Source organism: Ursus maritimus, unplaced genomic scaffold (assembly GCF_017311325.1).
Source record: "Ursus maritimus isolate PB19 unplaced genomic scaffold, ASM1731132v1 scaffold_14, whole genome shotgun sequence".
In the NCBI taxonomy this organism is placed as follows: Eukaryota; Metazoa; Chordata; class Mammalia; order Carnivora; family Ursidae; genus Ursus; species Ursus maritimus.
The window spans coordinates 49,930,830-49,958,610 of record NW_024423786.1 but is presented as its reverse complement, the minus strand read 5'-3'; the positions used below and the strand labels follow the sequence as shown (position 1 = coordinate 49,958,610).

General features: G+C 53.5%; 1 protein-coding gene across 4 annotated transcripts; it reads left to right on the top strand.

The window, feature by feature from the left end:
- The first annotated feature begins 253 nt into the window (after positions 1 to 253).
- Positions 254 to 27,610, top strand: PDE4A (phosphodiesterase 4A). 4 transcript variants are annotated; one of them, XM_040629355.1, is made up of 16 exons: positions 254 to 563; positions 1,207 to 1,329; positions 13,402 to 13,593; positions 14,406 to 14,442; positions 14,796 to 14,866; positions 15,591 to 15,640; positions 15,818 to 15,930; positions 19,484 to 19,577; positions 21,054 to 21,277; positions 22,428 to 22,526; positions 22,623 to 22,787; positions 23,038 to 23,137; positions 23,280 to 23,434; positions 23,651 to 23,773; positions 24,213 to 24,395; positions 26,808 to 27,610. In XM_040629355.1, the coding sequence occupies exons 1-16, from the start codon at positions 328 to 330 to the stop codon at positions 27,495 to 27,497; spliced, it is 2,655 nt and encodes an 884-aa protein (XP_040485289.1). In that variant the 5' UTR covers positions 254 to 327; the 3' UTR covers positions 27,498 to 27,610. The 4 variants fall into 4 exon arrangements, with proteins under 4 accessions (XP_040485289.1, XP_040485290.1, XP_040485291.1 ...); XM_040629356.1 differs by lacking the exon at positions 1,207 to 1,329; XM_040629357.1 differs by lacking the exons at positions 254 to 563; positions 1,207 to 1,329 and adding an exon at positions 1,886 to 2,022.
- The last annotated feature ends 171 nt before the right edge of the window (positions 27,611 to 27,781 follow it).

The window sequence follows — 27,781 nt, the reverse complement described above, 5'->3', positions numbered from 1 at the left end:
CACAGCGGTTTGTGAAAGCACCCCAGGGATTTGGGGGGCACCCCAGATGTTTGTAGAGACGCTTCCGGCGGTTGTAAGGACCTCAAGGGGATTGCGGGTGCCCCTGCGGTTTGAGGGGTGTCCTGCCGCAGCCGCGTGGGCGCCCCGGGCCCGCTCCGCCCCAGGGGCGGCCCCAGAGCGAAGCCGGAAGGGCCGAGGCAGCCGGGCGGGGTGGGGCCCGTGGGCCCCAGGGCTGGGCGGCCAGCCTGCGTGGGCGGCCCGGGGCTGGCGGGCGGCGCTGCTCCCCAGCGCCCGCCAAGGCGGGGCCGCCCCGCGCCCCCTGTGGTTATGGCGCGGCCGCGAGGTCTGGGCCGCATCCCCGAGCTGCAGCTGGCGGCCTTCCCGGCGGCGGCGGCTGCCGAGGACGAGGCGTTCCTGCCTGAACCACCGGTCCCGCGCGCACCCCGCCGCCCACGTTCGCCGCCCTCTTCGCCGGTCTTCTTCGCCATCCCGTCCCCAACTTTCCGCAGGCGCCTTCGGCTTCTCCGCAGCTTCCAGGATTTTGGCCGCCAGGCGTGGGCTGGGTAAGTGCGTGCCAGCGGCGGTGGGTTCGAATCTCCCCTGACCATCTGGCGCGGGTTAGGTCTGGGGTTCCTAGCTGGCTCTCCCCAGCGTAACTTCCCCTCTTCCGTCACAGGGCAGCGATAAAAATCATCCCTGCCCTCGGGGGTTGCTGTGGAGACATCTGATAGGGCATACAGTAGGCACTCAATAAGCGTTAAGTTCCTCCCACTTCCTGTGCAGACCTGAGGCTGGTCAGACTTCGGAGGAGTGAGACCAACCTGCCGTCCAGGGTGATCTGGGGACGTGTGTTCAGGGCTGCTAGCCTCAGTCTAACGGCCTGTGAAATGGGGCCAGCGCTGCCATCTGCGGGTTGCCTTGCCAGGAGGCACGGTGATGTTACCGGGTGCATCGGGCACTGAGTGCAAATGGACTTTCTCTTCCTGGCCAGACCCGGGGTGGGATGCGGGGGCTGGAAGCTTGAGGGTGAGGAGCCTGGAGACCACATCCGGTCTGGCTTCCCAGGGTCCGTTTATCTTGGAAACGGAGGTTGACAGCCCGGAGGTGGGAGCAGACTGGCTCTGGGGGCTTCTCCAGAACCAGGAGAGGGTCCTCTGCCTACTCTCTTAACCCCTGCTCTCCACACGCACTTGTTTGGAACCTGAGTCCAGAGATACACCGGGAGAGGACCCTGCGGGGACAGGCTCGGCGTCTGGACTCGGGGAAGAGATCCGGGAGGGGAGAGAAGAGGAGGAAGGGTCGGGAGCCCCGCGCGGAGTCGGGGATGGGGTATGTTTGTGGGAAATCAGTGCCTCTCTCCGAGTTTCTCTGTTTCTGTCTCCACTTCTGTCTTTCCTGTCTCTGCTCCACCCCCTTCCCCGCATCCGTCGTCCCTCCCCCCGGGTTTTTGTCACCAGACCCGCACTCCGCCGGCGGGGGCGAGTCTCTCTCCCCCAGGGGCGCACAGCGTTCAGAGGGCTCCAGAGGGCCCAGCTCGACGTCAGAGTAGGGAGGGAGGAAGGCGGGGCCAGAGGCAAGGCGTGGCAGAGGGGGTGGGGGGGGCCTGGGGCCAGAGCCCAGGAATCGGGAGCCTGCCCCCCGCCCAGGCCAGGAGGGAGGGGGACAGGCGGGAAGTGTGCTCAGAGTTCCGCAGGCGGAGGCCCGCGCGGAGCCCTCCTGGGCGCTGGGGACAGGAGAGGCCCGGGGCAGTCCCTGGGGGGGTCACCGGGAGGGCGGGTGTGGAGGCGGCGCCGGCGGTGGCCACAGACACCTCCGGCCTGCGAGCAGTGCTTGTCACACCACCGGGCCGCTGTCCCCATGCTCGCCCCGACGGCGCTTGGCACCCATGCGCTCAGGTGCAGCACCCCGGGCAAGGCCCCGGCCCCCTGACCTGACACTGCCCCCCGCGGGCCTTGAGTACCTGGTCCACTTCTCCTTCAGCGACGAGGACACCCGTTGGCACCCTCCAGGCAGATCTGTCAGGTGGGTGGCGGGCGGCCAATTTCCTCCTTTACCATCAAGGGCTCTGGCTGGGGGGAGAGGGTGCCTAGTCTGCCTTGCGGAGTCCCCAAAGTGGCTTCTAGGGTCTGTCTGGAGCCCCATCCCCTTCCCTGGCCCTAAAATTCTTGGTGTTGCTAGGGGCTTCCTGCAGGTGATAACCCTCCAACAGAGTGTTCGGTCCTGCCCCCCTCCTATTTAAGATGGGATCCCTTCACCCTCTTTATGCCCCTAAACCTGGGTTTCTGGCACTCATTCTGGCAGCAAATATGGGTGTCCAGCGTCACCTGGGCTCCACTCCCAGGCCACCGGCCTGGAGCCAGGTCCCTCTGGCCCTGCTCTGCTCAGTGCCTCCAGTCTTCCCTACCCCCTCTGTGCTGGGGCTGCCAGGCTGAAAACCAAGCTGGGGTGGAGGAGGGAGGGTGGCTCCTGCTGGAACTCCTGGCGGTTATTTAGAACCAGCTGGACACTGCTGGAGCAGAGAAGTTCTCAGAAGTCTCAGGGTGCTCCAACCTTGTCCTTGTTTCCCTCCACCAACCCCTTCCGACACCTAGACACACACAGACACAGACACGGACACACACACACACACACACACACTCTACATCCACAGCTACACCCGACACAAACACAGACACACCCACACACAGGGTATTCGGGGTCACCTGGTGTTTACTACATAAGGCATGGGTCTCTTAGCTGGTAGGGACACAAAGAGACTCTGCGGTTGACCCATGGGTGCAGTGACACACAGACCACAGGAACCCTGGTCTCACACAGTATGGTACACCACACTGCCTGCAGGAACACACTCTCACCACGGCACACAGCCAGGTCTGATTCCCACCTGCGAATAGCCACACACAGGAACACACCTCATCCCCACTCAGGAGTCAGGGACAGTCACGGCGTATGTGTGGCAGCCAGGTACACTCTTCCAAGGTCACATGGGTTCATAGACATAGATGCCGACACACAGAGCCATGCAGGCACCCATGCGCACCCAGACCCCACTGACACACTCGGATGTACAAATCCACACGGAGACCTCTATACACACGGGTACCCCTGAGCACACGTACACTGTGACTCACACAGACACAGACCCTCTGTGCACATCCAGCCCTTACAAACAGCCGTGTCACCTGGCACCACGCGCCTGCCTGGCAGACACACACCAGCGCCCGCCCTCAACCTCTGTGTGACCTTCACAAAGCAAATGCCAGGCCTTTCCATAAAGGCTGCCTGGCACCTCCTACGAGGGAGTCGGGTGAAGTGGGGCAGGGAGCCCAGGGAGATGCTAGGCCTGCCTGGGGGAGAGGCAGACACCCGGTGATTTAGCGTGCAGGTTTGTAGTCTGGCTGCCCGGGTTGAAATCTTTCTTCTACTACTCGCCAAGTTGTTCATCCTGTCTGTACCTCAGTTTACTTCTCTTGAAAATGGGGCATTAGTACGTGCCCAGACACAGCACAGTGCCTAGCATGTGGCACTTAACAGCAGTTGACTGCTTTCATTGTTGTTATGATTTTTACCAACTGGGATGTGTCTCCTTTCCCTTCTGCTCCCCTCCCAGCTTGTTTGTTGCCCATTGGCCCCTGCAGCAGAACTCTCTAAAGCCTTGATATGCTCCTGGGCTGCACAGTCCTCCAGAGGCCCAATTCGATGCTTGGGGAGCCCACGTGGGCAGGCCGAGGGGCCCTGGAGGGGTGAGGGCAGATGGCAGCTTCCCCTGAGGATGCCGCCAAGTGGTCAGCCTGTCTGAAGGGGAGTCTTGGGCGGGTTCTTTCCCTTATGATGGAGTGTCTGGGCATGTGGCTGTGATGTCAAGGCCTGTTGGCTGCCCTTGACTCCACTTGATGGCCTTGGGTCCCATTGGGACATTAATGGAGCAGCCTCCAGCCCGACTTTGTTCACCCTGAGCAGCGGCAGGCCAGGGAAGGAAGGGTGACTCCACATAGCCCCGGGGTGCAATTCTGTAGGGTAGCCGAGTCCCCCCCACCCCTGACCACACACACACACACACACACACACACACACACACACACAGCCTGCAGTTCCACAGGCCTAATCCCCTCCCCTCTGCCCTTCCGAAGCCCAGGGGACAGCAGCTCCTGGAAGCACAAACAGCAGGGCCCCAGGGAACCTCTTCCCATCCTGGCCTCTGGGCTCCTGCTTACGTGAGTGGAGTCCCCTGGGGCTGCAATATCGGCCAGCCATGCTGGTTGGCCGGCCTCTGGGACTTGGGTCTCACCTTCCCTAACCTGGCTTCAGTGTCTGGGGCAACGGTGGGGTCCTGAGTATGTAGGTATGCTCCTCTCCCCTCCCTGGTGGCGCTCAGCAGCGCCAAAAAATCCAGGCTATGCCTTGGGAAGCTGGACATAGTTCTCAGGCAGTGAGGCCACCAACCCCTTGCCACCTCTCCGTGCCTCACTCTCCTTGTTGAGCTGGGATGTTAACACAACACAACTCACAGAATCAATGGGAGACATAACTGGGTTCATGTACATAAGGCACTGGGACAGTGCTAGGCACATGGCAAATACTCAGTAAGTATCTTGTTATTATTGCTGTATACCTAAAAGGATCTAACGTGGCACCTGGTACACAGTAGATGCTCAGTAATTGGGCATTGTTATCGAAGGCCCAACCTCATGATCTAGGAATAATTCATCTCAAGACTTTTCTTTTCTTTTCTTTTCTTTTCTTTTCTTTTCTTTTCTTTTCTTTTCTTTTCTTTTCTTCTTCTTCTTCTTCTTTTTTTTTTAAGTAGGCTGCACACTCAGCGTGGAGCCCAACATGGGGCTTGAACTCACAACCCTGACATCAAGACCTGAGCTGATATCGAGTCAAATGCTTAATTGACTGAGCCACCTAGGCACCCCTTAAGAGGTTTTTTTTTTCTTAATTTACTTTTAAAAATTGACGTATAATAAAATTCACCCTTTTTATTTTTTTTTTATTTATTATTTTTTTTTTATTTTAAAGATTTTTATTTATTTATTTGACAGAGATAGAGACAGCCAGCGAGAGAGGGAACACAAGCAGGGGGAGTGGGAGAGGAAGCAGCAGGCTCCCAGCGGAGGAGCCTGACGTGGGGCTCGATCCCAGAACGCCGGGATCACGCCCTGAGCCGAAGGCAGACGCTTAACCGCTGTGCCACCCAGGCGCCCCTTCACCCTTTTTAGTATACACTGTATGAGGGTTTTTTATTGTAGGAAAATATACCTAACACATAATTACCCATTTGAATTGGTAATGGAGTATACAATTCAGTGTCGTTAAGTACACTCACATAGTTGTGCAGCTATCACCACCATCCATCTCCAGAACTTTCTCATCTTCCCAAACTGCAGCCCTGTCCCCATGAAGCACTAACTCCCCACCCTTTCCCAACGCTTGGCTCCCACTATTCTACTTTGTCTCTATGAATATGACTACTGTCGGGACCTCATATAAGTGGAATTTTACAATATTTGTCCTTTTGTGTCTGGCTTATTTCATTTAGCATAATGTTTTCAAAGTTCATCCGTGTGGTGGCACATGTCAGAATTTCACTCTTTTTAAGACTGAATACTATTGCATTGGCAATTATGCCACATTTTCTTTATCTGTTCACCAACTGATGGACCCTTGAGTTGTTTCCAGCATTTGGCTATTGTGAGTAATGCTGCTGTGAACATTGGTTTACAAATATCTGTTTGAGTCTTGCTTTTAATTCTTGAGTATTTAATATTTCATTTAAAAAATTTTTTTTATCTATTTTTATTTTGAGAGAGAGAGAGAGAGCACAAGTGGGGTTAGGGGCAGAGAGAGAGGGAGAAGCAGGCCCCCCCACGGAGCAGGGAGCCCGATGTGGGGCTTAATCCCAGCACCCTGGGATCATGACCTGATCCGAAGGCAGACGCTTCACCGACTGAGCCACCCAGGCACCCCTCCTAAAGATTTTATTTTTAAGTAATCTCTGCACCCAACATGGGGCTCAAACTTAGAACCTAGGAGTAAGAGTCGTATGCTCTACTAACTCAGCCAGCGAGCGCCCCTATTTTTAAAAAAATAATAGCCATTCCAATGAGTGTGCGGTGACGTCTCATTGCACCTTTGATCTGCATTTCCCTAATGACTGATGGTGTTGAGCAACTTCTCCCGTGCCTGTCGTCCACCTGTATGCACACATACCTTATCTGCTGTGCCTCGCTTTATGGCACTTCACAGGTATTGTGGTTTTTACACATTGAAGGTTTGTGGCAAGGCTGCGTCAAGCCAAGTCTATCAGTGCCATTTCCCCAACAGCATTTGCTCACTTCATGTCTCTGTGTCACATTGTGGCAGTTCTTGCAATATTTCAAACTTTTTCATTAATATTCTATTTGTTATGGCAATCTGTGACCAGTGATTAAAACTCACTGAAAGCTCAGATGATGGTTATCATTTTTTAGCAATAGAGTATTTTTCTATTAAAGTATGAACTTTTTAGGGGCGCCTGGGTGGCTCAGTCGTTAAGCGTCTGCCTTCGGCTCAGGGCGTGATCCCAGAGTCCTGGGATTGAGCCCCACATCAGGCTTCTCTGCTGTAAGCCTGCTTCTTCCTCTCCCACTCCCCCTGCTTGTGTTCCCTCTCTCGCTGGCTGTCTCTCTCTGTCAAATAAATAAATAAAATCTTAAAAAAAAATAAAGTATGAACTTTTTAGACATAAAGCTACTGCCCACTTAATAGACCACAGTATAGTGTAGACATAACTTTTATATGCGCAGGAAATAGAAAAAACCCATCTGACACGCTTTATTGCAGTGTTGCAGAACGAAGCCTGCAATATTTCCGAGGTATGCCATATCTTCTCTGCAGAAATGTTTATTTAAGTCCTTTGCCCACTTTTCACTTGGGTTGTTTGTTGTTGTTGTTGAGTTTTAGCTCTTTATATATTCTAGATATTAATCCCTTATCAGATATGTGATTTGCAAAAATTTTCTCCCATTCTATAGATTGCCTTTTCACTCTCTGGATAGTTCCCTTTGATGCAAAAAACTGATAATTTTGATGAGGTGCAATTTCTTTCTTTCTTTCTTTCTTTCTTTCTTTCTTTCTTTCTTTCTTTCTTTCTTTCTTTCTTTCTTTCTTTTTAAGATTTTATTTACTTATTTGACAGAGAGAGCGCACAAGCAGGGGGAGCAGGAGAGGGAGAAACAGGCTTCCTGCCGAGCAGCGAGCCTGATGAGGGACTCAATCCTGGGACACCAGGATCATGACCTGAGCTGAAGGCAGTTGCCCAACCAACTGAGCCACCCAGGCACCCCTTCTTTTTCAAGATTCATTTTTGCTCTTCAGGGTCCCTTGAGATTACGTATGAAGTCCAGGATGGATTTTTTTTTTTTTAATTTCTGCAAAGACTGTTGTTAGGATTTTTTTTTAAAGATTTTATTTATTTATTTGACAGAGAGAGAGACAGGGAGAGAGGGAACACAAGCAGGGGCAATGGGAGAGGGAGAAGCAGGCTTCCCACTGAGCAGGGACCCCAACTGGGGGCTCAGTCCCAGGACCCTGGGATCATGACCTAAGCCAAAGACAGACACTTAATGACTGAGCCACCCAGTTTCACCTGTTGTTGGGATTTTGATAGGGATTGCACTGAATTTATAGATTGCATTGGGTAATATTAACATGTTATTAAGTCTTCTCATTCTTGAATACAGGGTGTCTTTTCATTTATTTGTGCCTTCTTTAATTTCTTCCAGCAACATTTTTGTTTTCCGTGCACTTCTGTCCCTTTGGTTAAGTTCGTTCCTAAGCATCTAATTCATTTTGATGCTATTGTACATGGAATTGTTTTCATGATATTCTTTTTGGATTATTCATTGTTCGTGTACAGAAAAGCAACCGATTTTTGTGACTTTGTATCCTGCAACTTTGCTAAATTCACTTCTTAGTCAGTTCTGAGTTTTGACACAGGTGATCTCCACTGCTGGCTTCTTTCTCTTAGCAAAATTCATCTGAGACTCATTCAGGTTGTTTTGTGTATCAGTAGTTAAAAAGGAAACTGCCGTTTCTTTCTACTCTTGCTGACTCTTCACTTCTGACACCAAACTTATGTGGTTTTTTCCCCTCCACGCCAACCAATTCTGCAACTCTCTGACACCGACCAGATAAACTACATTCTGTTTCAATTCTGACACTAACTGCCTAGAATTACTACCGATCCCACAGGTTAAGGGCTCAGTCCGGTAAGGCTGCCCCCACTTGAGCATAAGTCTCAAGTCCAGGGTGTTACCTGTGCTTCTGACCTACTGGCTATTAATCAAGTTTCCGACAACCCCGGCCTCAGGTTTGGTTAATTTCCTAGAGCTGGTCACAGAACTTAGGAAAACAGTGCACTTACTAGATGACTGGTTTATTAGAAAAGAGACAACTCAGAAAGAGCCAGATGGAAGAGACGCAGGGAGCAAGGTATAAGGGGAGGGGCATGGAGCTTCCTGCCCCCTCTAGGTGCACCGCCCTCCCAGCCCCTCAATGTGTTCGGCAACCCGGAAACTCTCAGGGATGTTGATGGAGGCTTCATTTTGAAGGCACAGCTGATTAAATCACTGGCCATTCCATTGGTGATTCCCTCAGCCTCCTCTCCTTTCCCTTCCAGGCCAGGGAGGGGGACTGAAAGCTCCAGCTGTCTAATCACATGGTTGGCTCCCCAAGCAAGCAGCCCCCCTCTTGAGGCTCTCCAGTGTCCCCAGCAGAGAGTCATCTCTTAGCATACAAAGACACTTTTCACTGCAAAGATTCCTAGCGTTTTCGGAACTATGTGACAGGAAACCAGGGCAGAGACCAAATATATATTTCTTACTGTTTCACAGTAGTTCAAAAACAATTTTTTTTTTTAAAGGAGGCTCCACAGGGGTGCCCGGGTGGCTCAGTCGATTGAGCGATTGAGAGTCTGCCTTCGGCTTGGGTCATGATCCCTGAGTCCTCGGATTGAGCCCCATGTCGGGCTCCTTGCTCACCAGGGTATCTGCTTCTCCCTCTCTGTCTGCCTGCTACTCCCCCTACTTGTGCGCTCACTCTTTCGCACACGCACGCTCTCTCTCTGGCAAATAATAATAAATCAAAATCTTTAAGTAGGCTCCATGCCCAGCACCGGGCCCAATGTGGGGCCTGAACTCACAGCCCAGAGATCAAGACCTGAGCTGAGATCGAGTCAAACACTTAACCAACTAAGCCACCCAGGCAGCCGCCCTCCCCCCAATTTTTTTTATTGCTGAATAGTATTCCATGGTATGGGTCTGCCATAAATTATCCATTCACCAGTTGATGATTTGGTTTAGTTGTTTCCAGAATTCGGTGATTATGAGATTATGAGCAGAACTTCTATAAACATTTGTCTGCAGGTTTTTGAATAAACATACACAGTTGACCATTGAATAACATGGGCTTGAACTGTGTGGGTCCACTTAGATGCAGACTTTTCTCGATATATATAGAACAAGACTGGAAATGTATTTTTTTCTTCCTTATGATTTTCTTTTTAAAAAAATATTTATTTAAGAGAGAGACAGAGAGAGCACAAGCCAGGGGAGGGGCAGAGGGAGAGGGAGAAGCTGACTCTGTGCTGAGCAGGAGACTGACTCGGGGCTCAATCCCAGGACTCCGGGATCATGACCTGAGCCGAAGGCAGATGCTTAACTGACTGAGCCACCCAGGCGCCCCTATGATTTTCTTTTTTTTTTCTTTTTTTTTAAAGATTTTATTTATTTATTTGACAGAGATAGAGACAGCCAGCGAGAGAGGAACACAAGCAGGGGGAGTGGAAGAGGAAGAAGCAGGCTCATAGCGGAAGAGCCTGATGTGGGGCTCGATCCCATAACGCCAGGATCACGCCCTGAGCTGAAGGCAGGCGCTTAACCGCTGTGCCACCCAGGCGCCCCACCCCTATGATTTTCTTCATAACATTTTCTTTTCTCTAGTTGACTCTATGGTAAGAATAGGGCATATAATACATATGCAAAATACATGTTAATCAACTGTTTCTGTTATTGGTAAGGTTTCTGGACAACAGTGGGCTGTTAGTAGTCAAGTTTTGGGGGAGCCAAAAGTTATATGTGGGTTTTCAACTTCGCAGGGGGTAGCACCTCTAACCCACTTGTTCAAGGGTCAACCGTATTTTCACTTATCTTGGGTATAAACATAGGAGTAGATTTTGGATCACACAGTAAGTGTATGGTTCATTGCTTAAGAAACGGACCAGCTGCCTTTCAGAGTGGCTGAACCACTTGGCGTTCCCTCCAGCAACCCAGGAGGAGGGTTCCTGTTGCTCCAAATCCTTGTCACCACTTGCCATTATCGTCAGTTCTTGTTTGTTTCTTGTTTGTACCATCCTAGTAGGTGTGAAGGGATAGTTCCTGGTGTTAATTTGCATTTCCCTAAGGAGTAGTGGTGTTTCCTATGCTTATTTGCCATCTGTATATCTTCTTTGGTGAACTGTCCAGACCTCTGCTCATTTTTAAATTGAATTCCTTGTCTTCTTTTTATTGAGTTTGGAGAGTTCATTATATAGTCGGGATACAGGTTCTTTGTCATATATTTTCTCTTAGTATGTAACTTGTCTTTTTACTCTTTTTTTTTTTTTTTTAAGATTTTATTTATTTATTTGACAGAGAGAAACACAGCAAGAGAGGGAACACCAGCAGGGGGAGCAGGAGAGGGAGAAGCAGGCTTCCCGCTGAGCAGGGAGCCTGATGAGGGGCTCGATCCCAAGACCCTAGGATCATGACCTGAGCTGAAGGCAGACACTTAACGACTGAGCCACCCAGGCGCCCCTGTCTTTTTATTCTTTTGACAGTGTCTTTTGCAGAGCAGAAGTTTTCAGAGTTTTTATGAAGTTTTTTGAATTTTTTTTTTTTTAAGTTTGAATTTTTGCCTGTTTAAAATTTCTGATTTCTGGGGTGCCTGGGTGGTCCCGTTGGTTAAGTGTCCAACTCTTTGCTCTCGGCTCAGGTCTTGGTCTCGGGGTCGTGAGTTTGAGTCCAGGGTTGGGCTCCACACTGGGTGTGGAGCCTACATAAAAAATAATAATTAAAAAAAAAATAAAATTTCTGATTTCTTTCCTAAAATTGGAATACCTGGTTGCTCAGGGCCCCCAGCATCACCCTGCCTTTGGTGTCAGCTGCCTGTCTGCTCGGAACATTTGCTTTAATAGTAGGAATGTGCTCGAACGGGGCTTGAGCAGGCAGAGGGTGGCATTTGAGGGGTTACAAGACTTGGGTTTGAATTCGGACCTCACCGTGCTCTTGCTGTGTGACCCAGAGCTAACCATTCTCCTCTCTGACCTTAGTTTCTTCATCTGTAAAGTGCGGTCAACAAAGTCCCTCCCTATACCCCTCCCCCAGGGCTGGTCCACCAAAAAGGCTAATATATGGATGCTGGTTCGGCTATCCTACTCTAGGAGACTTTAGACTTATTACTTAACAGAAGGGCCATTCAAATAAAATCTTACACTGATTCTCAGTAGGTAGGACTGGAAAAGGGAGGGTTCCATTTCCTTCCCCTACCCCCTTGCAGCCACCAGAGCGTAGCCTGAAGTCAGCTGACCCGTCTAACCCCCTCACTTTAACACCAGGGTAACAGCCCAGAGAGGGCCGTGGCCCTCCCGAGGCCACACAGTATGCTGCAGGCACATAGCTCCTATACACATCCTCAGTTCTCAGTATCGGCGGCCTTGCTGAGTTCACTGCCCAAGTGGGTGTATGGGCCTGATTGAGTTACGATTGCCAGTGTTTCCTGAGCTCTGTGCTGGGCGCCATCCTGAGCCTTGTCCCTGTGTTCACGCTGGTCACCTGGATGAGCTGAGGGAGGTGGTGCTTGTCCCCGTTTTGTGGATGAGGAAACTGAAATTCAGCCACGTCCCCTCAAGTCACACCTCTGGGAACTGGCAGAGCCAGCACCTCCCTGCCTCGTCCTGAGGATCTCTGTCTTGCCAGTGCCCCCAGGCTGGGGTCCTAGCCTTCCTCCCCTCTCTCTGTAGCTGTGTCTCCATCACAGCCTGTATCTCCACTCTAGTCCCACCAGCTTCCTTGCTAGTCCTCAAACAAAAACCAAATCCTGCCCCAGGGCTTTTGCACTTGCTCTTCCTGCCCGCCCCCCCAGAGTGTTTTCTCCTACCTCCTGACCATCTTTCAGGCCCTGCTCACATGTCCCCTTCTCAAAGAGGCCTGGCTCAACTACAGAAGCTAAAATCACCTCCCAGTAACTTTCCGTCACCCACCTGGTTTTTAATTCTGTGCATGGCACAATCCAGTTCATATATTCATTCATTACGTTTTATGATTTATTCAGTCAATGTTAATTGCGTGTTCCCCATATGCCAGGCCATCTTCTTGACGCAAGGGATAGAGCAGTGAACAAAGCAGACAAAAATCCTTGCTCTGCAAAGCTTAATTCTAGAAAGGAAGGCAAATAGTAAAGAAGTCAAATATAGAGTATGTCAGGTAAGTAGTATTTCTTTTTTTTAAGGAGGGGAAATATAAAATATGAGGGCAGAGATTCAGATCTTAGATGTGTTGGTCAGGTGAGGCCCCCTGCGAAGACGACATTTGAGCTGAGGCCTGAAGGAGGTGAAGGAGGAGCCACTGGAGATCTGGGTAGGGGAAACAGCCTGTGCAAAGGCCCTGAGGCAGGAATGTATCTGGAATGTTTAGGAAACAGCAAGGAGCCACCATTGTGGCTGGAGTAGAGTGAGTGAGGGGTAAACTGGGGGGTCATGGGGCAGGGCCTTGTGGGCCACAGTGGGGACTTTGGCTTTTGCTCTGGGTGAGCTGGAAGCCTTAGAAGCATCTGAGCAAAAGAAGGATGTGACTTGACACAAGTGTTCACAGGCTCCCTCTGGCCACAGTGGAGGGGAACAGACTGAGGGGCAAAGACAGGAGCCATCAACCAGGGCAGAGACAAATGCACTGGCCCAGGCAAGCAACGAGGCAGGGCTGACCAAGGAGGGGGTGCGAAGTAGACAGATTCTGAATAGACTTGAGCTTCAAGTAAAGAGTAGAGCCAAGAAGGCCCCCACACTTTTGGGGTGTGCACTGCCACTAGGCTAACCTGTTTATAGTCCAGCCCTCCCCATGTCCATGAAGGACAGATGGTGGTCTGTCTTGGTCACTGCTGTGTCCCCAGCACCTCTACAGAGCCTGGCTCACAAAGGCACTCAATAGTTGTTTGATCTCTGCAACTCCCTGTCTCCCATCTCTTTTGGGGTATCTGTCTCTCTTTAATGCCTTCTATCTGCCCCTCCTGCCTCTACCAGGAATTTCCTTGGTAATCTTATTCCTCTTGACCTCCCCAGTACCATCGCAGCCCCCCTGACCTCTCTTCTCGCCCATCCCCTTACAGCTTCGAGGCAGAGAATGGGCCCACACCATCTCCTGGCCGCAGCCCCCTGGACTCGCAGGCGAGCCCGGGCCTCGTGCTGCATGCTGGGGCCGCTGCCAGCCAGCGCCGGGAGTCCTTCCTGTACCGTTCGGACAGCGACTACGACATGTCCCCCAAAACTATGTCCCGGAACTCCTCGGTCACCAGCGAGGCGTGAGCACCCCCTTCTCACCCTCCAGGCCTGCTCCCAGCATGAGCTGCCCTTGCTAGCAGGGAGTGGGGACACTGCCCAAGCCCTGGGGCCACCTCTCCCTTCCAGTGAAAAGTAAACAGCCCCACAGCAAGGGCTCAGTCCCACCCACCCAGCCTGCCCAAGGCCACTCCTACCCATTGGCAACTGGGGCCTTGTCCCCGTTCAGCCTGTCTCTCCAACAAGGAGGGAACTCCACTTGAGTCCCTCCCTACTGCCACTTCTTCCACAGACTGTCCACCTTGGCTGAGCCCCCTCTTCCTTCCCCCCCTCCAGGCTTCCCTAAGCCAGCCCCTCTTATCACGACCACCTGTTGAGGTGTGAGCACCCCCAGACCTGCTCAGCCCCCTCCCCTCTCACTGGATCCTCCAGCCCTGGCCCTACCCATCCAGGTACCCACCTCAGCTCCCCTGACTCCTTCCTGCTCCCCACCCCCTCCTGCCCACTGCTCTCACCAAGCCCAGCCCTGGCAGTGTATTTATGGCCATTGTCTTTGTCTCCGCACACCCCCTCCCTGCCCACCCATGTGAGCTCCTCTCTCTGACCACCATTTCCTTCGGGACCAGCCCCTACAGGTGTCTACCCTTGGGAGGTGTAAGTGCCTTCTGCCCTCACCTGTTAGAGCCTCCCCTCCCAGCCCACCAACCTCCCCAGGCCCAACCCCCAGAGTGTCCACTCTAGAGAGTTGCTTCTCTGGCACCCTAACCCTTCTCCACCCAGGCCTGTGGGTGTCCCACTGTGAGGATGCCTGACCTGCCTCTGTCCTTGATTGCAGGCACGCTGAGGACCTCATTGTGACACCTTTTGCCCAGGTAAGACCCCTCTCTTAAGGAGGGAAAGGATTCCAGGGGCGCCTGGGTGGCACAGCGGTTAAGCGTCTGCCTTCGGCTCAGGGTGTGATCCCGGCGTTATGGGATTGAGCCCCACGTCAGGCTCCTCTGCTATGAGCCTGCTTCTTCCTCTCCCACTCCCCCTGCTTGTGTTCCCTCTCTCGCTGGCTGTCTCTATCTCTGTCGAATAAATAAATAAAATCTTTAAAAAAAAAAAAAAAAGGAGGGAAAGGATTCCAACCCTCCCCCACACTTGGGGACAAGGGCCTAGCCTAGCCTAGCCCCAGCTGCCCCTCCAGGTGGCTCCCTCTCCTCACTGCTGCTCCCTATCCCAGGTGCTGGCCAGTCTCCGGAGTGTTCGCAGCAACTTCTCACTCCTGACCAATGTGCCCATTCCCAGCAACAAGTAAGTCAAGGCTGGGCCCCAACGCTCATGATCATAAGGCTAAGCACACCTGGGTTCAACTCGTAGCTCTGCTGTGTGATCTCAGGCAGGAACTTGACCTCTCTGAGCCTCTGTTCAGGCAACAGCTCCCTCTAAGCCAGTAACCATTACAATTTGAATGCCTAAGACAGAAACTTAAAAATAAAGACCAAGGGGTCCAGACACATGGTGGTGAGGCTAAGGGTAGCCAGTTACCCCAGCCTTGGGGCCACTGCAGGCCCCCGTGCCAACTTTCTGGCCAAATAGCATCTTGTGGTACCTTTGCTCCCCCTCCATAAAATGGGAATTTAATAGCACCTGCCATGAGGAGTCTGAAAGATAATACATAGAGAAGTGTGAGGACATTTTCCAGCACATAGTAAGTGCTCCCTAAATAGCAGTAGTTATTATGTGGCAGCAGGTGCATGGCTGAGAACTGCTGGTCCCTCCAGGAGTTAGGGGAGAGATGCTCAAGGAAGCAGGAGCTTTGGAGACAAAGGACCTGTCCCTACCTCTGATCAGTCACTTCCTTGAGCCTGTTTCCTCATCTGTAAAATGGGTCCTCATGGGTCTCTCCGTGAGAGGCTGCAGAGTGAGTACATGGGACACAGCGCTCAGAGAAAGGAAAATCGGCATTATTCATGGAGAGGGGGAGGCAGGAATCTGGGGGCACACAGGCTGATGCTGGAGCCCCATTTCTTTGCAGACGGTCCCCATTGGGCGGCCCAACCCCCGTCTGCAAGGCCACGCTGTCAGGTAACAAAGCCCAGGGGCTGGGAAAGGGCCTCTCTTGCTGCTCCAGTAGGGGGAGGGGGTCCCTTCACTTGGGGTGGCTGTCTTAACTGTCCTTTCCCAGCACCCCTCTCACCTGGTGGACCCCCATCATCACGGGCTGGGGCCTCTGGGTCACCACCTGTGCTGCCCCTTCTCCAGAAGAGACATGTCAGCAGTTGGCCCGGGAGACATTGGAGGAGCTGGACTGGTGTCTCGAACAGCTGGAGACCATGCAGACCTACCGCTCCGTGAGCGAGATGGCCTCTCACAAGGTGAGCGGGCCTGGAGCCAGCAGGGCGGAACCAGCCCCTCCTGGGGGCCTGAGGATGGGGGCCAACTGCTGGGTGGGACCTGTAGGTGAGGCCATCCATAGGGGCGGGGCCAGTTTCTAGATAGGGCCAATGAGGTGGGACCATTCCCTGGGACTGTGAGGTGGGGCTAGCTGCTGGCCGGGGGCCGGGGGCGGGGCTAACCATGGGGCGGGGCTGGAAGGGGCGGGGCCAATCTGTGGATGGGGGCCTACGAGGTGGGAGTCCATCCCTAGGCTGGACCAGCTGCCTAGGGTGCCTGTTCCTGTGGAGTCTGACTTCTCCCAGGGGTGGGGGGAGCCTGGTGTGTGTGAATGTGTGTGGGTGTGGGTGTCTGTACATCTGTATGCAGACAACCATCTATCTTAGAGGGGGTTGTCCTATGCTAGAGTCTACAAGTGTATATGAGACTGTGGGTCTGTGTGGCTGTCAATTTGTTGACTACACATTTGCAGCACAAGGTGGGGTGTGAGGAGAGGTTTTAAGAGGGCACGTCAGGAAGTCAGGAGTGGTGTGCAGATGTGTACCTATGGAGGATGTATGGGTGTGCACAGGCAATTGTACTGGGTTGTAAGTGTGTGGGCCTGTGCCAGAGGGTATGTATGTTTGTTCACAAGTGTGAGTTGGTCTAGGAATGAATCTGAGTGTGTATTTCCACGTGTTTGTGACTCTGTGCGTGTGTGTGCTTGCCAGGCTGCGGGAGGGGAGGGGTGCAAGGCTTCCATGTACAGCTGTGCAGATTGTGTACTGCACAACTCCAGAGGGACCATTCAGAAAGCAGGCAATATGAATGATATTTCTGGAGTTGTGCAGCATGGCGGTAGCCCTCGTGGGAGGATGCCTATCAGGAAATGAGTCTGCAGGTGGAGGAGTCTGTGTTGGGGGGGTGCCTACACCTGTGGGTGGAGTTTTGTCTGGGAACATTCAAGTCTGAGGGTGATTGTGTCTCTGAGGGTGTACTGAGCATCTGAGAATGTGACTATCTCTAAATGTAGGTCTTCGGGTGTGTTTCTGCGAAGGTGTGTGTGTGTATTTATGGGTGTGAGTGTGAGCATCTCCTTGTGGATTTCTCAGGGTCTGTTTGTGCCCAAGGCCACATGGGTATTTGTGTTTGTTTGAAAGTGTGTCTGTGGGTGTGTTGAGTATGTGTTAAGTGTGTCCGGTATATCTAGGTGATTTTCCCTAGGTGTGTGTCTCCACGTCTGGGTTTGAGTCTCTGTTTTTAGAAGGGGTGTGTCTGAAGGTGTTTACATCCTGTATGCTCAACTGTCTACCTGTAAATGTGTTGGACATCAGAGTTGTGACCGTGTGTGTGTTTGCCTGTGTGTTGGTGTGGAAGGTGTGTCTCAGACTGTTTGTGTGTCTATGAATGTGTAGAGTGTCTGGGTGTGTGTCTTTGACTCTGGGTGTGTCCATGGAGGGGACATGTCCTCTGGAGGGTGTGTGTGCCTTCCTGTCTATCCCTGGCAGCCCTACCTTGATCCTGGCTTAGGCCTGTGGGCTTGGATGCCCCTTTAACGCCCCCCCACCCCCGGCACCACCTGACGTCGCATGCAGCCTGCCAGTGCTGCAGTGAGCACGCACACGCACACACACAGGCGCGCACACGGAGCCCAGAGCCTCCGAAGCCACCTCCCGGGACCCTCGCCCTGCCCCCTCATGGGCAGGGGTCCCAGGCCGCCTCCAGCCGCTGCCGCGGGGGGGCCCATCAGGGCCAGGGGCTGGCAGACCATGTAACCAGGGCTGCTGTTGGGAGCGCGGAGGGGAGGGGAGCCCCCAGCCCTGCTGGGCTGGCCCAGGCCCCTCCGCGGCTCCCCCTTGCATTGCCCACCTGCCCAGAACCCCCCCCACACACAGTGGCTATTAACCCCGGGACTCCCCAAACCCAGCCTCTCTGTGCGGCAGCCCCAAGCGGGGCTAAGATTTCAAGATGCCCTTGGTGGATTTCTTCTGTGAGACCTGCTCCAAGCCGTGGCTGGTGGGCTGGTGGGACCAGGTAGGGGAACTTGGGGTGGGGGATGGGCAGGAGACTCGGCCCTGGCCTTCCCACCTTGGATCCTCCAGCCCCTGGTCTGGGCTGGTGTGTGCAGCTGTGCACGTGTGTGGCCTGAACATGAAACCTTGTGACTGTCTGTCTCTGTGTGTGGCCCAGGGTTGGGCAGGGAGAGTGGGTGGCTGGGGATGTGGGTCTCTGGCTGGGTGTGACTGTCAGCACTCGCCTGTGTGTGTGCCTGCAGTGGTGTGGGGCCGTCTGACCATATACTTATTTGCCTGGGTCATGATGTGGCCCTCTCTGAGATCATATGGCTCTGTTTGTGGTGGTGTGTATTGGGACACGTTTGTGAGCCCAGAGCTGTGTGATTTCTGGGGCGTGTGACCCCAAGTGTCAGTGACTGCCTTATTGTGTATGCCCCTTGACTTGTGTGTCTGTAGCTGTGTAAAACTGTGTGAGATGGTAGTCTGTGACTCTCTGTGTGGTTGTGTGACTTTGTGGGTCCATCTTGTGTGTGTATGTGTATCTTTCTTTGCAACTGGGGTCTCTGGCAGCACTGGGAGGAGTAAGCACCCCATCCTGGTGTGGGCTATGTGAGCTTACCCTTCCTGTCAAAGTGTCCCTCCTGCCTCTCTGGACGGAGTCTGCTCCTGGTTTGGGGGTGCTTTGGTGGAGCTTGGGGGCGGGGAACCAATGCCCTTTCTCCTCCATGCACAATGTCACAGCAGACGCTTGTGTGAAGTGGCATGGAGGGACCAGGAGGGACTGCCAGGCCTGGTTCTGTGTCTACTCCATTCATCTGTGCATCTATCCACCCCTCTGAGGTTGGGGGAGGGGGACTATGATGGGAACCCCCCTCCCCTGGGTGACCGAACAAGGTTTCCTCAGCTCACTATTCTCCCCTGCCCCTGCCCAACCTTCTCTTCACCCAGAACTTGCATTCTCTCCTGAAAAGGAGAGACTGTATTCTCTCCTTCCAAACTGGGTTGGGAGCTGGGGGCCAGGACGCCTTGGGAGTGGGGTCCATATCTGGGAAGACTTGGGCCAGGGTAGCTCTGGGAAGGCAAGGGTTAAGGGGCCTGCGGACTGCCCCCCTTTCCCCCAGCTCTGTAGCTGGTTGGAGGGGGAGTTGCTAAGGAGACTCCCATCACCATGGCGATGGGATTCTCCTGACACCCCATTGGCTCACTGTTAGGCAGGAGCCCCTCCCTTCCACAGGTGCCCCTCTGGCTCCTCCTTTTGGGCCGGAGGAGGAGGAAGTCTGGGAAGGGGTGCTCCCCTTCCTCAGGAAGGGAGGGGTATGCTGAGCCCGGACTTCTAAGCCTGGAGCCCCCATCCAGACCTGGGAGGGCGGGAGGGGCTGACCCCTCCCCTCTAGCAGCTTGCTGAGGGCTCTGTTGGCTGAACAGAGAAGTAGGAGGGACTCGTGGGGTCTTCAGAAGTTTCTGGGGAGGGGCTGACCACCCCCACCCTCTGATGCCCTGTCTCCCCATCATTCCTTCCTTCTTGCCTCCTTCACCTTAGTTCAAGAGGATGTTAAACCGTGAACTCACACACCTGTCAGAGATGAGCAGGTCAGGAAACCAGGTCTCTGAGTACATCTCCACCACATTCCTGGGTGAGTGAAGGGCAGCACTTTGTGGGGAGGCTGCACGCCTGGACTGGAGGGGGCTACCCCAGACCGCAGTTCCAATTGCTGACATTAGCCCAAGGGACCCTGACTCCTAATTCCCCAAAGATCAATGTTACCATGCTCAAGAGTTCCCATACTCTCGATGCCCCCCAAACTCAGAGGGATGTCGACTTTATAGAACCTCCACATTAAAAAAAAATCTCTCCAAGCAGAAAAGCCCCTCCAAACTCAGCGGAACCACAATGGAACTTTCAAACTCAAGACCCCAAGAAACCCACAAACTCAAATAGAATTCTTAAACTTTAAATGCCTCCAGGCTGAAAGCCTCCCCGAATTCAGTGGAATGTCCAAACTTGGATTACCCCCCCACACACACACACACAAATTCAGGAGATCCCGCAAACCCAAGAGAGATGCTCACCCTCAGCAGGGTTCTCAAACTTAAGGGAACTGCTGTTCTTAAGAGCCCAGAAAAGACCCTCAAACTTTAAAAACCCCTTCAAGCTGAAAAGTCTCCCAACTTCAGTAGAATCACCCAACTTTATATGACCCTCAAATTCAGTGGACTCCTCCAAACTTTCCAGACCCAATACAGTTATACAGAATACCTCAAACTCATTAGAACCCTCAAGCTCATGGGGACCTCCAACTCGTCCTAATCTCTGAACCCAAGAGGCCAAGCTGAGGCTATCTCCCACAAACACAGGATAATTTCACCTTCTCAATTTATCACCAAAGGTTTCCAAATTCTGGAGAACGGCCCTGCACGGAGCTCGAGAGAAGGGTTCAGAGTTTCAAATGCTCCCGCCAATGGGGGTGTGGCCGCGCAGAGTTCTGAGATCCAGCCAATGGGAGCACAGCATGCAAATAACCCCTATTAGGCCTTGTTGACTGGCAGGGCCCCAGGTCACAATGGGTGGCCCCGGCTTGGCTCTGGAAGCCCTTGAAAGCTCAGGAAGAGGGCTCCTGGGGCTGGCCCCCAGGCGGCTGGTGTCAAAGGGGTGGGCTGGTGGGGGCGGTTCATGGAGCCAGAGACTACCCTTCCCTCCCTCTTCCCAGTGCTCTCCACCCCCACCAGCACTCTTAGTCACCACAGAGGGGTCTCCCCTGCCCGAGAAGTTTCCCTGCCTATACAGGCCAGGCAGCGACTTTCTCTAGTATCCCCACCCAGCTTCCTGACTTCCCATGCCACTCCCCTGCCAAACCTGGCGATCAGACTGGGGCCACCCCATAGCTCTGGGCCCACCCCAGGGTCCCCACTCCTGCCCACCACCTCCCAGAAGAATTCCTACCTTCCTTCTGGTTTCCAGCCTATAAGTAACCAACAGCATGACACCCTGAAGGGATCTGCCCTCCTGAGTGAGCCTTCCCAGGGCATGGTGGGGAGCAGGGGAGAACTGAAGGCCAGATGAAGGCATCTCTGTGGGGTGCTCATGCTTGTCTCTCGTCCATCTTCTGCAGACAAGCAGAATGAAGTGGAGATTCCATCACCCACAATGAAGGATCGAGAAAAACAGCCAGCCCCGCGGCAGAGACCCTCCCAGCAGCCCCCGCCCCCTGGGCCGCAGTTCCAGCCCATGTCTCAGATCACAGGGGTGAAGAAGTTGAGGCACAGCAGCAGCCTGAATGATTCCAGCATCCCCCGCTTTGGGGTGAAGACTGACCAAGAGGAGCTCCTGGCCCAAGTGAGTGGCGGCTCAGCAGGGGCTGCACTAGAGAGGAACAGGCGTCTCCTGGGGCCCAGACAAGGACTGGGCATTGGGTCGGTCTGAAATGAGGATTCAGGTGTACTGGGGTTATGAGACTCTCAGAAGAGGGGGAGTTAGAGGAAGCAGGATAGGAAGGAGCTAAGCCCGGAGGTGGCGTCAGCTAGAATCTGGCCTCAGCCTGACCCCTCGAGGAGCTCTGCAGTGTGAATACCACCACAGAGTTGAGCCCACCTTGAGGCAAGAGTGCCGGACTTTCGTACCCCTGTGTCAGTGATCGGCTGTGGGCTGCCCCCAGAGTGGACAGCATTACCTCCTCCATGTAGCTCCTGTAGGGGCAAGAGCAGTTTTCTGGAGAACAGAGCAATGTGAGTCTTGGTAAGCAACAGTCGAAGCTGGTGGGGGGTAAGTGCAGCAGTCAGTGAAGGGGGTCTGGGCAGAACCCGCATAGCATCCACTACTGGCCAGACCTGGGTTCAGCCCCCAGCTCTTTGGTCACACCTAAACACTGTCTCCCACGTGGGTTTGTACAGTGGACGCGGTGCGTGGTGCATGTTTGTTGGCTCACTTAGTTGCCATTTATTGTAACCTGCCAGCCGGCACTAGACTGCCGCCTTCGGTCACCCAGCATTTATTGAGCACCTACTGTGTGCTGGCACTGTTCAGGGTTCTGGGAAGACATGGAAAACTAGGCCGTGTTCCTTTCCCCCTGGCGCTGATGAGCAGTTTCGGGTCAGCCTAGGGAAGTTCACATTTCAGCTTGGCCACTCGTGGGAGACAAGGTCTTGGGGAGGTCTCATCACTCCTCTGGGCTTTGGTTCTCAAACCAACCAAATGAGATCAAGCACTTAGTGTAATGCTCGGCAGATAATAATCACTCAATAATACACAGTCGCCGTGGTTGCTTTGTTATCTTCCGGCCGGTAAGAGACGGACGGTAAATCCCGTGCTGCTGAGCACGCCGCCGCTGGGTGAGCAATAATGGTGCTACTTTCACGCCAGAGCTGTGAATTGCTAGGAAAGAGTCGAGAGGGGTCAAGATCATCCGAGAGGAACTTCTGACCCAAGTGGCTGGGGGCTTGGCCCTGGGTCTTGTGGGCTCCTGACCTCTGGCCTCCAACTCTGCCAGGAACTGGAGAACTTGAACAAGTGGGGTCTGAACATCTTTTGTGTGTCAGAGTGCGCCGGAGGCCGTTCCCTCAGCTGCATCATGTACACGATATTTCAGGTAGGGTGGGCCGAGTGGGGCAGGGTGCGGGGGGGAGGGCAGCATGGAGAGCCGAGAGGCAGCGAGAGTCACTGCCCCCCTTGTACCTGCCCTCAGGAGCGGGACCTGCTAAAGAAGTTCCGCATCCCAGTGGACACCATGGTGACTTATATGCTGACCCTGGAGGACCACTACCACCCCGATGTGGCCTACCACAACAGCCTGCACGCGGCCGACGTGCTGCAGTCCACGCACGTGCTGCTGGCCACACCCGCGCTCGATGTGAGCCTGGCCCCCGTGTCCCCCCACCCTGTCTTTCTCTTGCTCTCACTGCCCACCTCCCATCTCCCTTTTGTCTCCCTGGCCCTAGGTCTCTGACCTCCATCTCTCTCTGATCCTGTGCTTCTTTCTGACTCTTATCTCTCTCTCCTGCCCCCCTCTTTTGTGACACCCCCCATCTCTCTCTTATCCTGTTTCTCAGATCCCTCATCTTTCTAACCCATCTCTCTCCGACCCCACTCTCTGCTCCTAGGCTGTGTTCACGGACCTGGAGATTCTTGCCGCGCTCTTTGCGGCTGCCATTCATGACGTGGACCACCCTGGGGTCTCCAACCAGTTCCTCATCAACACCAGTGAGTGGACCCCCGGGGGCGGGACCAGCCGGGCTAGAGGCGGGGCCTGCCGGGCTGGAGGTGGGGCCTGCGCTGCCCCACCCCGCGCTGCTGACCCGTGGCCCCTGCCCATCCCTGACCACCTGCCTGGGCCTGGGCGCAGATTCGGAGCTGGCGCTCATGTACAACGACGAGTCGGTGCTGGAAAACCACCACCTGGCCGTGGGCTTCAAGCTGCTGCAGGAAGACAACTGCGACATCTTCCAGAACCTCAGCAAGCGACAGCGGCAGAGCCTGCGCAAGATGGTCATCGACATGGTGGGCGGGGCCGAGGCGGGGACCCGACAGGAAAGGTTGCCTCTGCGGCTTGGGGAGCGGCAGGGTCCGAGTCCAGACCCGGAAGCCCCGGGAGAGGCGTCCCTGGTGGGGGCTGGGAACAGGTTGTGCCAGTGAAAACTCTATAGAGGCACAGGTCGGGTCGGTACGGCCCAGAGCAGGGCTTCAGCGGCCCCTGTGATGCCCCCTCACCCGCAGGTGCTGGCCACGGACATGTCCAAACACATGACCCTCCTGGCAGACCTGAAGACCATGGTGGAGACCAAGAAAGTGACCAGCTCAGGGGTCCTCCTGCTGGACAACTACTCCGACCGCATCCAGGTGCCCCCTCGCCCACCATATAAGGAGACTAGAGCCTCTCTCTTTCTCTCTCCCCTTTGGGTCTGGGTGGCTCGCCTCCCTCAGCATCCAGCTCCCATGTTGCCCATCTTCCTGTCTCTTTCTTTTCTCTCTCTCTCCCATCTCTCCATCCCAGCCCCCATCTCCTGCCATCCCTCCTCATTTCCTCTTCCCTTCCTTCCGTCAACCTCTTCCTGTCTCCTCTGCCTCCCCCAACATCACCTTCATTCCTCTCCTCCACCCATCTCTTTCTTTTCTCTCCTCCTCCCTTCCTCTTCCCTCTCCCTGCCATTGCCCCTCCCTCTCTCCATAGCCCCACTACCCCTTCTCCTCACTCTCCCCATAAAGGGGGAGGTAAGGAAGCATGAGGTCCCACGCTGTGACAGGGGCATGGCCTCTGAAGGTCCCCCACCTCGTGCAGGTCCTTCGGAACATGGTGCACTGTGCGGACCTCAGCAACCCCACCAAGCCACTGGAGCTGTACCGCCAGTGGACAGACCGCATCATGGCCGAGTTCTTCCAGCAGGGCGACCGGGAGCGGGAGAGGGGCATGGAGATCAGCCCCATGTGCGACAAGCACACAGCCTCGGTGGAGAAGTCTCAGGTACAGTTTTGCAGGTCCTGTGGAAGGCAGCAGGGTGGCCCTCCCCATACCATGCTGGCCTAGATCCCCGAGAGGCCCAGACACTCCTGACCTGCCCCTCTTCAAAGTCTGGGTTTTCTGTGGGTTTTTTGTTTTTGTTTTTTCCTTTTCTATCTTGATGGGAAATTTGCAACATTTTCTCTTCTACAGAACAACTAAATTGAGCCTCTGGACTCGCCACTTGTAGACCTGAGTCAAACAGTTCTAACTCCTGTGCAAGCCACCAAATAGCATTAATAATAATACTTACCCGGCTCTTAGTTACAGACCTTCTGTCCATACAGCCTCTCGATTTCCCTGTAACCTGGCCACAGATCTTGCCCTTGATTTTTGGTGCTTTTTTTTTTTTTTTTTGAGATTTATTTATTTATTTATTTATTTGATAAAGAGAGAAACCAAGAGACAGAGCATGAGCAGAGGGGGAGGGGCAGAGGGAGAGGGAGAAGCAGGCTGAGCAGGGAGCCAGATGTGGGGCCTCCATCCCAGGACCCTGGGATTATGACCTGGACCAAAGGCAAATGCTTAGCCTTGATTTTGGGTGGATTTTGAAATGAGATGCGATGACTCGTCATCGTGTGCTTATTTAACTTAACAAGAGGTACAGAAACACAATCTTGTTTGTAAAGTGTGAGCGTGAAAGCTTCTCACCCTCCCCACTTCCAGTCTCCTCCCTGGTGAGACCTACTTTTCCCGGTTCACTGTGCATGCCTCTCCAGACCAGAGTTACCCAGCACTGGCACTGTTGACATCTGGGGCCAGATCATCCTCTGTCACGGGGCCGTCCTGTGCATTGGAGGATGTAGAGCCGCATCCCTGGCCTCCACCCTCCCCTTCCAGTTACAACAACCAAAAATATTTCTGGATGCTTCCAAATGTCCCCTGAACCTGCAGATCACCCCCATCCTCCAAAGCCTGGGAAAACCAGTTTCATACATTTTATTATGTAGTTATGTTTACAGGCAACTTAATAGTTCATGGGTTTTGCTTTTTTAAAGTTTTTTTTTTATTTTTTTTTTTTATTTATTTGATAGAGAGCACAAGCAGGGGGAGCGGCAGGGAGAGGGAGAAGCAGGCTCCTGCTGAGCAGAGAGCCCAATGTGGGGCTCGATCCCAGGACCCTGGGACCATGACCAGAGCCAAAGGCAGATGCTCAACCGACTGAGCCACCCAGGTGCCCAATGGGTTTTGCTTTTTTTTTTTAATATGAATTTTATCAATATATACCGATTTTTATACAGCTTGCCTTTTCTTCCAAACAATGCCTTGGAGATCTGTCCAAGTTATTCTGTGTAGATTTAGCTCATCGTTTTTGACTGTTGTATAGTATTCTCACAGTATAGACGGCTAATGGTTTCTGGGGAGACATGGTTTTTCTCCTGTAGCTGGACATTTAGGTGCTGAGGAGTTACAAATTCACAGTGACTCAAACAAGATAAATCTTCATGTTTGTTCCCTCTTATGTAAAAAAACCTAGAGAAAGAACACCGCTCCCTTGGGCTCCATGAAATGGTCAGGCACCTAGGAGATTTCTCTCCTACCATCCAAAGCATGGGGCCTCTGTCCCCAGAGATGCCTCTCATGGTCACAGATGCTGTGTAAGCTCTAGCCATTCTGGCTACAAAGCAGGGAGAAAAGGTCTCTGCCAGTTGAGGCAGCACCCCTACCCCTGACTCCCACCCTAACTCCCATCTTCTACATCTACATGTGGTCACATCACGATCCTCTCTTTGCAAAGGAGGCTGGGAAATGTAGTTTTTAACTGTATGGGGGAAGCATTGCCTCCACCAAGAAAAATCAAGATTCTATTAATAAGAAGGAGGGAAGAGGGACGCCTGGGTGGCTCAGTTGGTTAAGCGTCTGCCTTCGGCTCAGGTCATGATCTCAGGGTCCTGGGATTGAGTCCTGCATCGGGCTCCCTGCTCAGCGGGGAGCCTGCTTCTCCCTCTGCCTGCTGCTCCCCCTGCTTGTGCTGTCTCTCTCTCTCTAACAAATAAATAAAATATTTTTTTAAAAAGCTTAAAAAAATAAAAAGGAGGGAAGATAATATCAGAGTGGGTTAGCCAATACTCTGCCACGGAGTTATTTCTAGTTTTTCTTTGTTGCCAAAAAAAAAGTCATTATTAATATCTGTGGTGTACCACAATTTTTTAAAACTAATTCCCAACTGACAGATATATGGAAGTTTCTAGTATTTGTTGGCATCTCATATGTAAAGTTTTTTTCTTTTTCTCACCCGTGCAAGAGTTTTTCCAGGGTGCATCTGGAGAAGCAGGATGACGAGGTGAAATGCTGTTGGCCTCTAGATCCCACAGCATGGCAAGACGATCTGCACCCGCGGGCCACCAGTTTATACCTCTCTCCCTTCTCTCCCAGGTGGGTTTCATCGACTATATTGTACACCCGCTGTGGGAGACATGGGCTGACCTGGTCCACCCAGATGCCCAGGAGATCCTGGACACGTTGGAGGACAACCGGGACTGGTACTACAGCGCCATCCGGCAGAGCCCTTCACCACCGCCCGAGGAGGAGCCCAGAGGGCCAGGCCACCCACCCCCACCAGATAAGTTCCAGTTTGAGCTGACGCTGGAGGAGGAAGAAGAGGAGGAGGTGTCTACCGCCCCAGGTGCATTTGAAGTGCAGGACTTGTCCATGGCCCAGCGTCCATCCCCCGCTGAGGATCTGTCGGACGTGGATGGCCAGGCTGTGCCCACAGCCGTGAAGGGAGAGGAACCACGCTTCACACAGCAAGCCGACTCAGCAGATAGTGTGGCCGCGGGCCAGGACGAGTCCGTGTCCCCAGATGCCTCTGTGGAGGCTGGGGGCCGCAGCAGCCCCCTGGCCCTGTCTGCTGAGAGCCCCCCTCTGCCTGCCTTGAGGACCCCACCCCCTCCAGAGGAAGCCCCGGGCCTTCCGGGCCTCCCCTCCATGGCGGCCGAGGTGGGGGCCCAAAAAGAGCATCAGGCTGCCAAGAGGGCGTGCAGTGCCTGCACAGGAACATCTGGCGAGGACCCCCCCCCACTCCCAGCTCCTGGTGGGTGGGGTTCAGCTGGAGGTCCTACCTGAGCCCCAGCCCGTACACCCTGTTGCTCTCCCCGCCTCCCTCCACCACCATCACCCCCCCACCACCTCCTCCACTGCCTCAAAGACTCTTGGGCCTCCTGAGAAAAAAGAAAACAGAAAAGTGGGTTTTTTTCTCTTTTCTTTTTTTCCTCTTTCCCCCCACCCCCACCCATGGGGCCTCTTTTTGGAGGTGGGGGCTGGGGAACAAGGGGCGGAGGTCCCGGAAGGGATTTTATTTTTGGAATTTTAATTGTTACATTTTTAGAAAAAGAAAAAAAAAAAAAAAA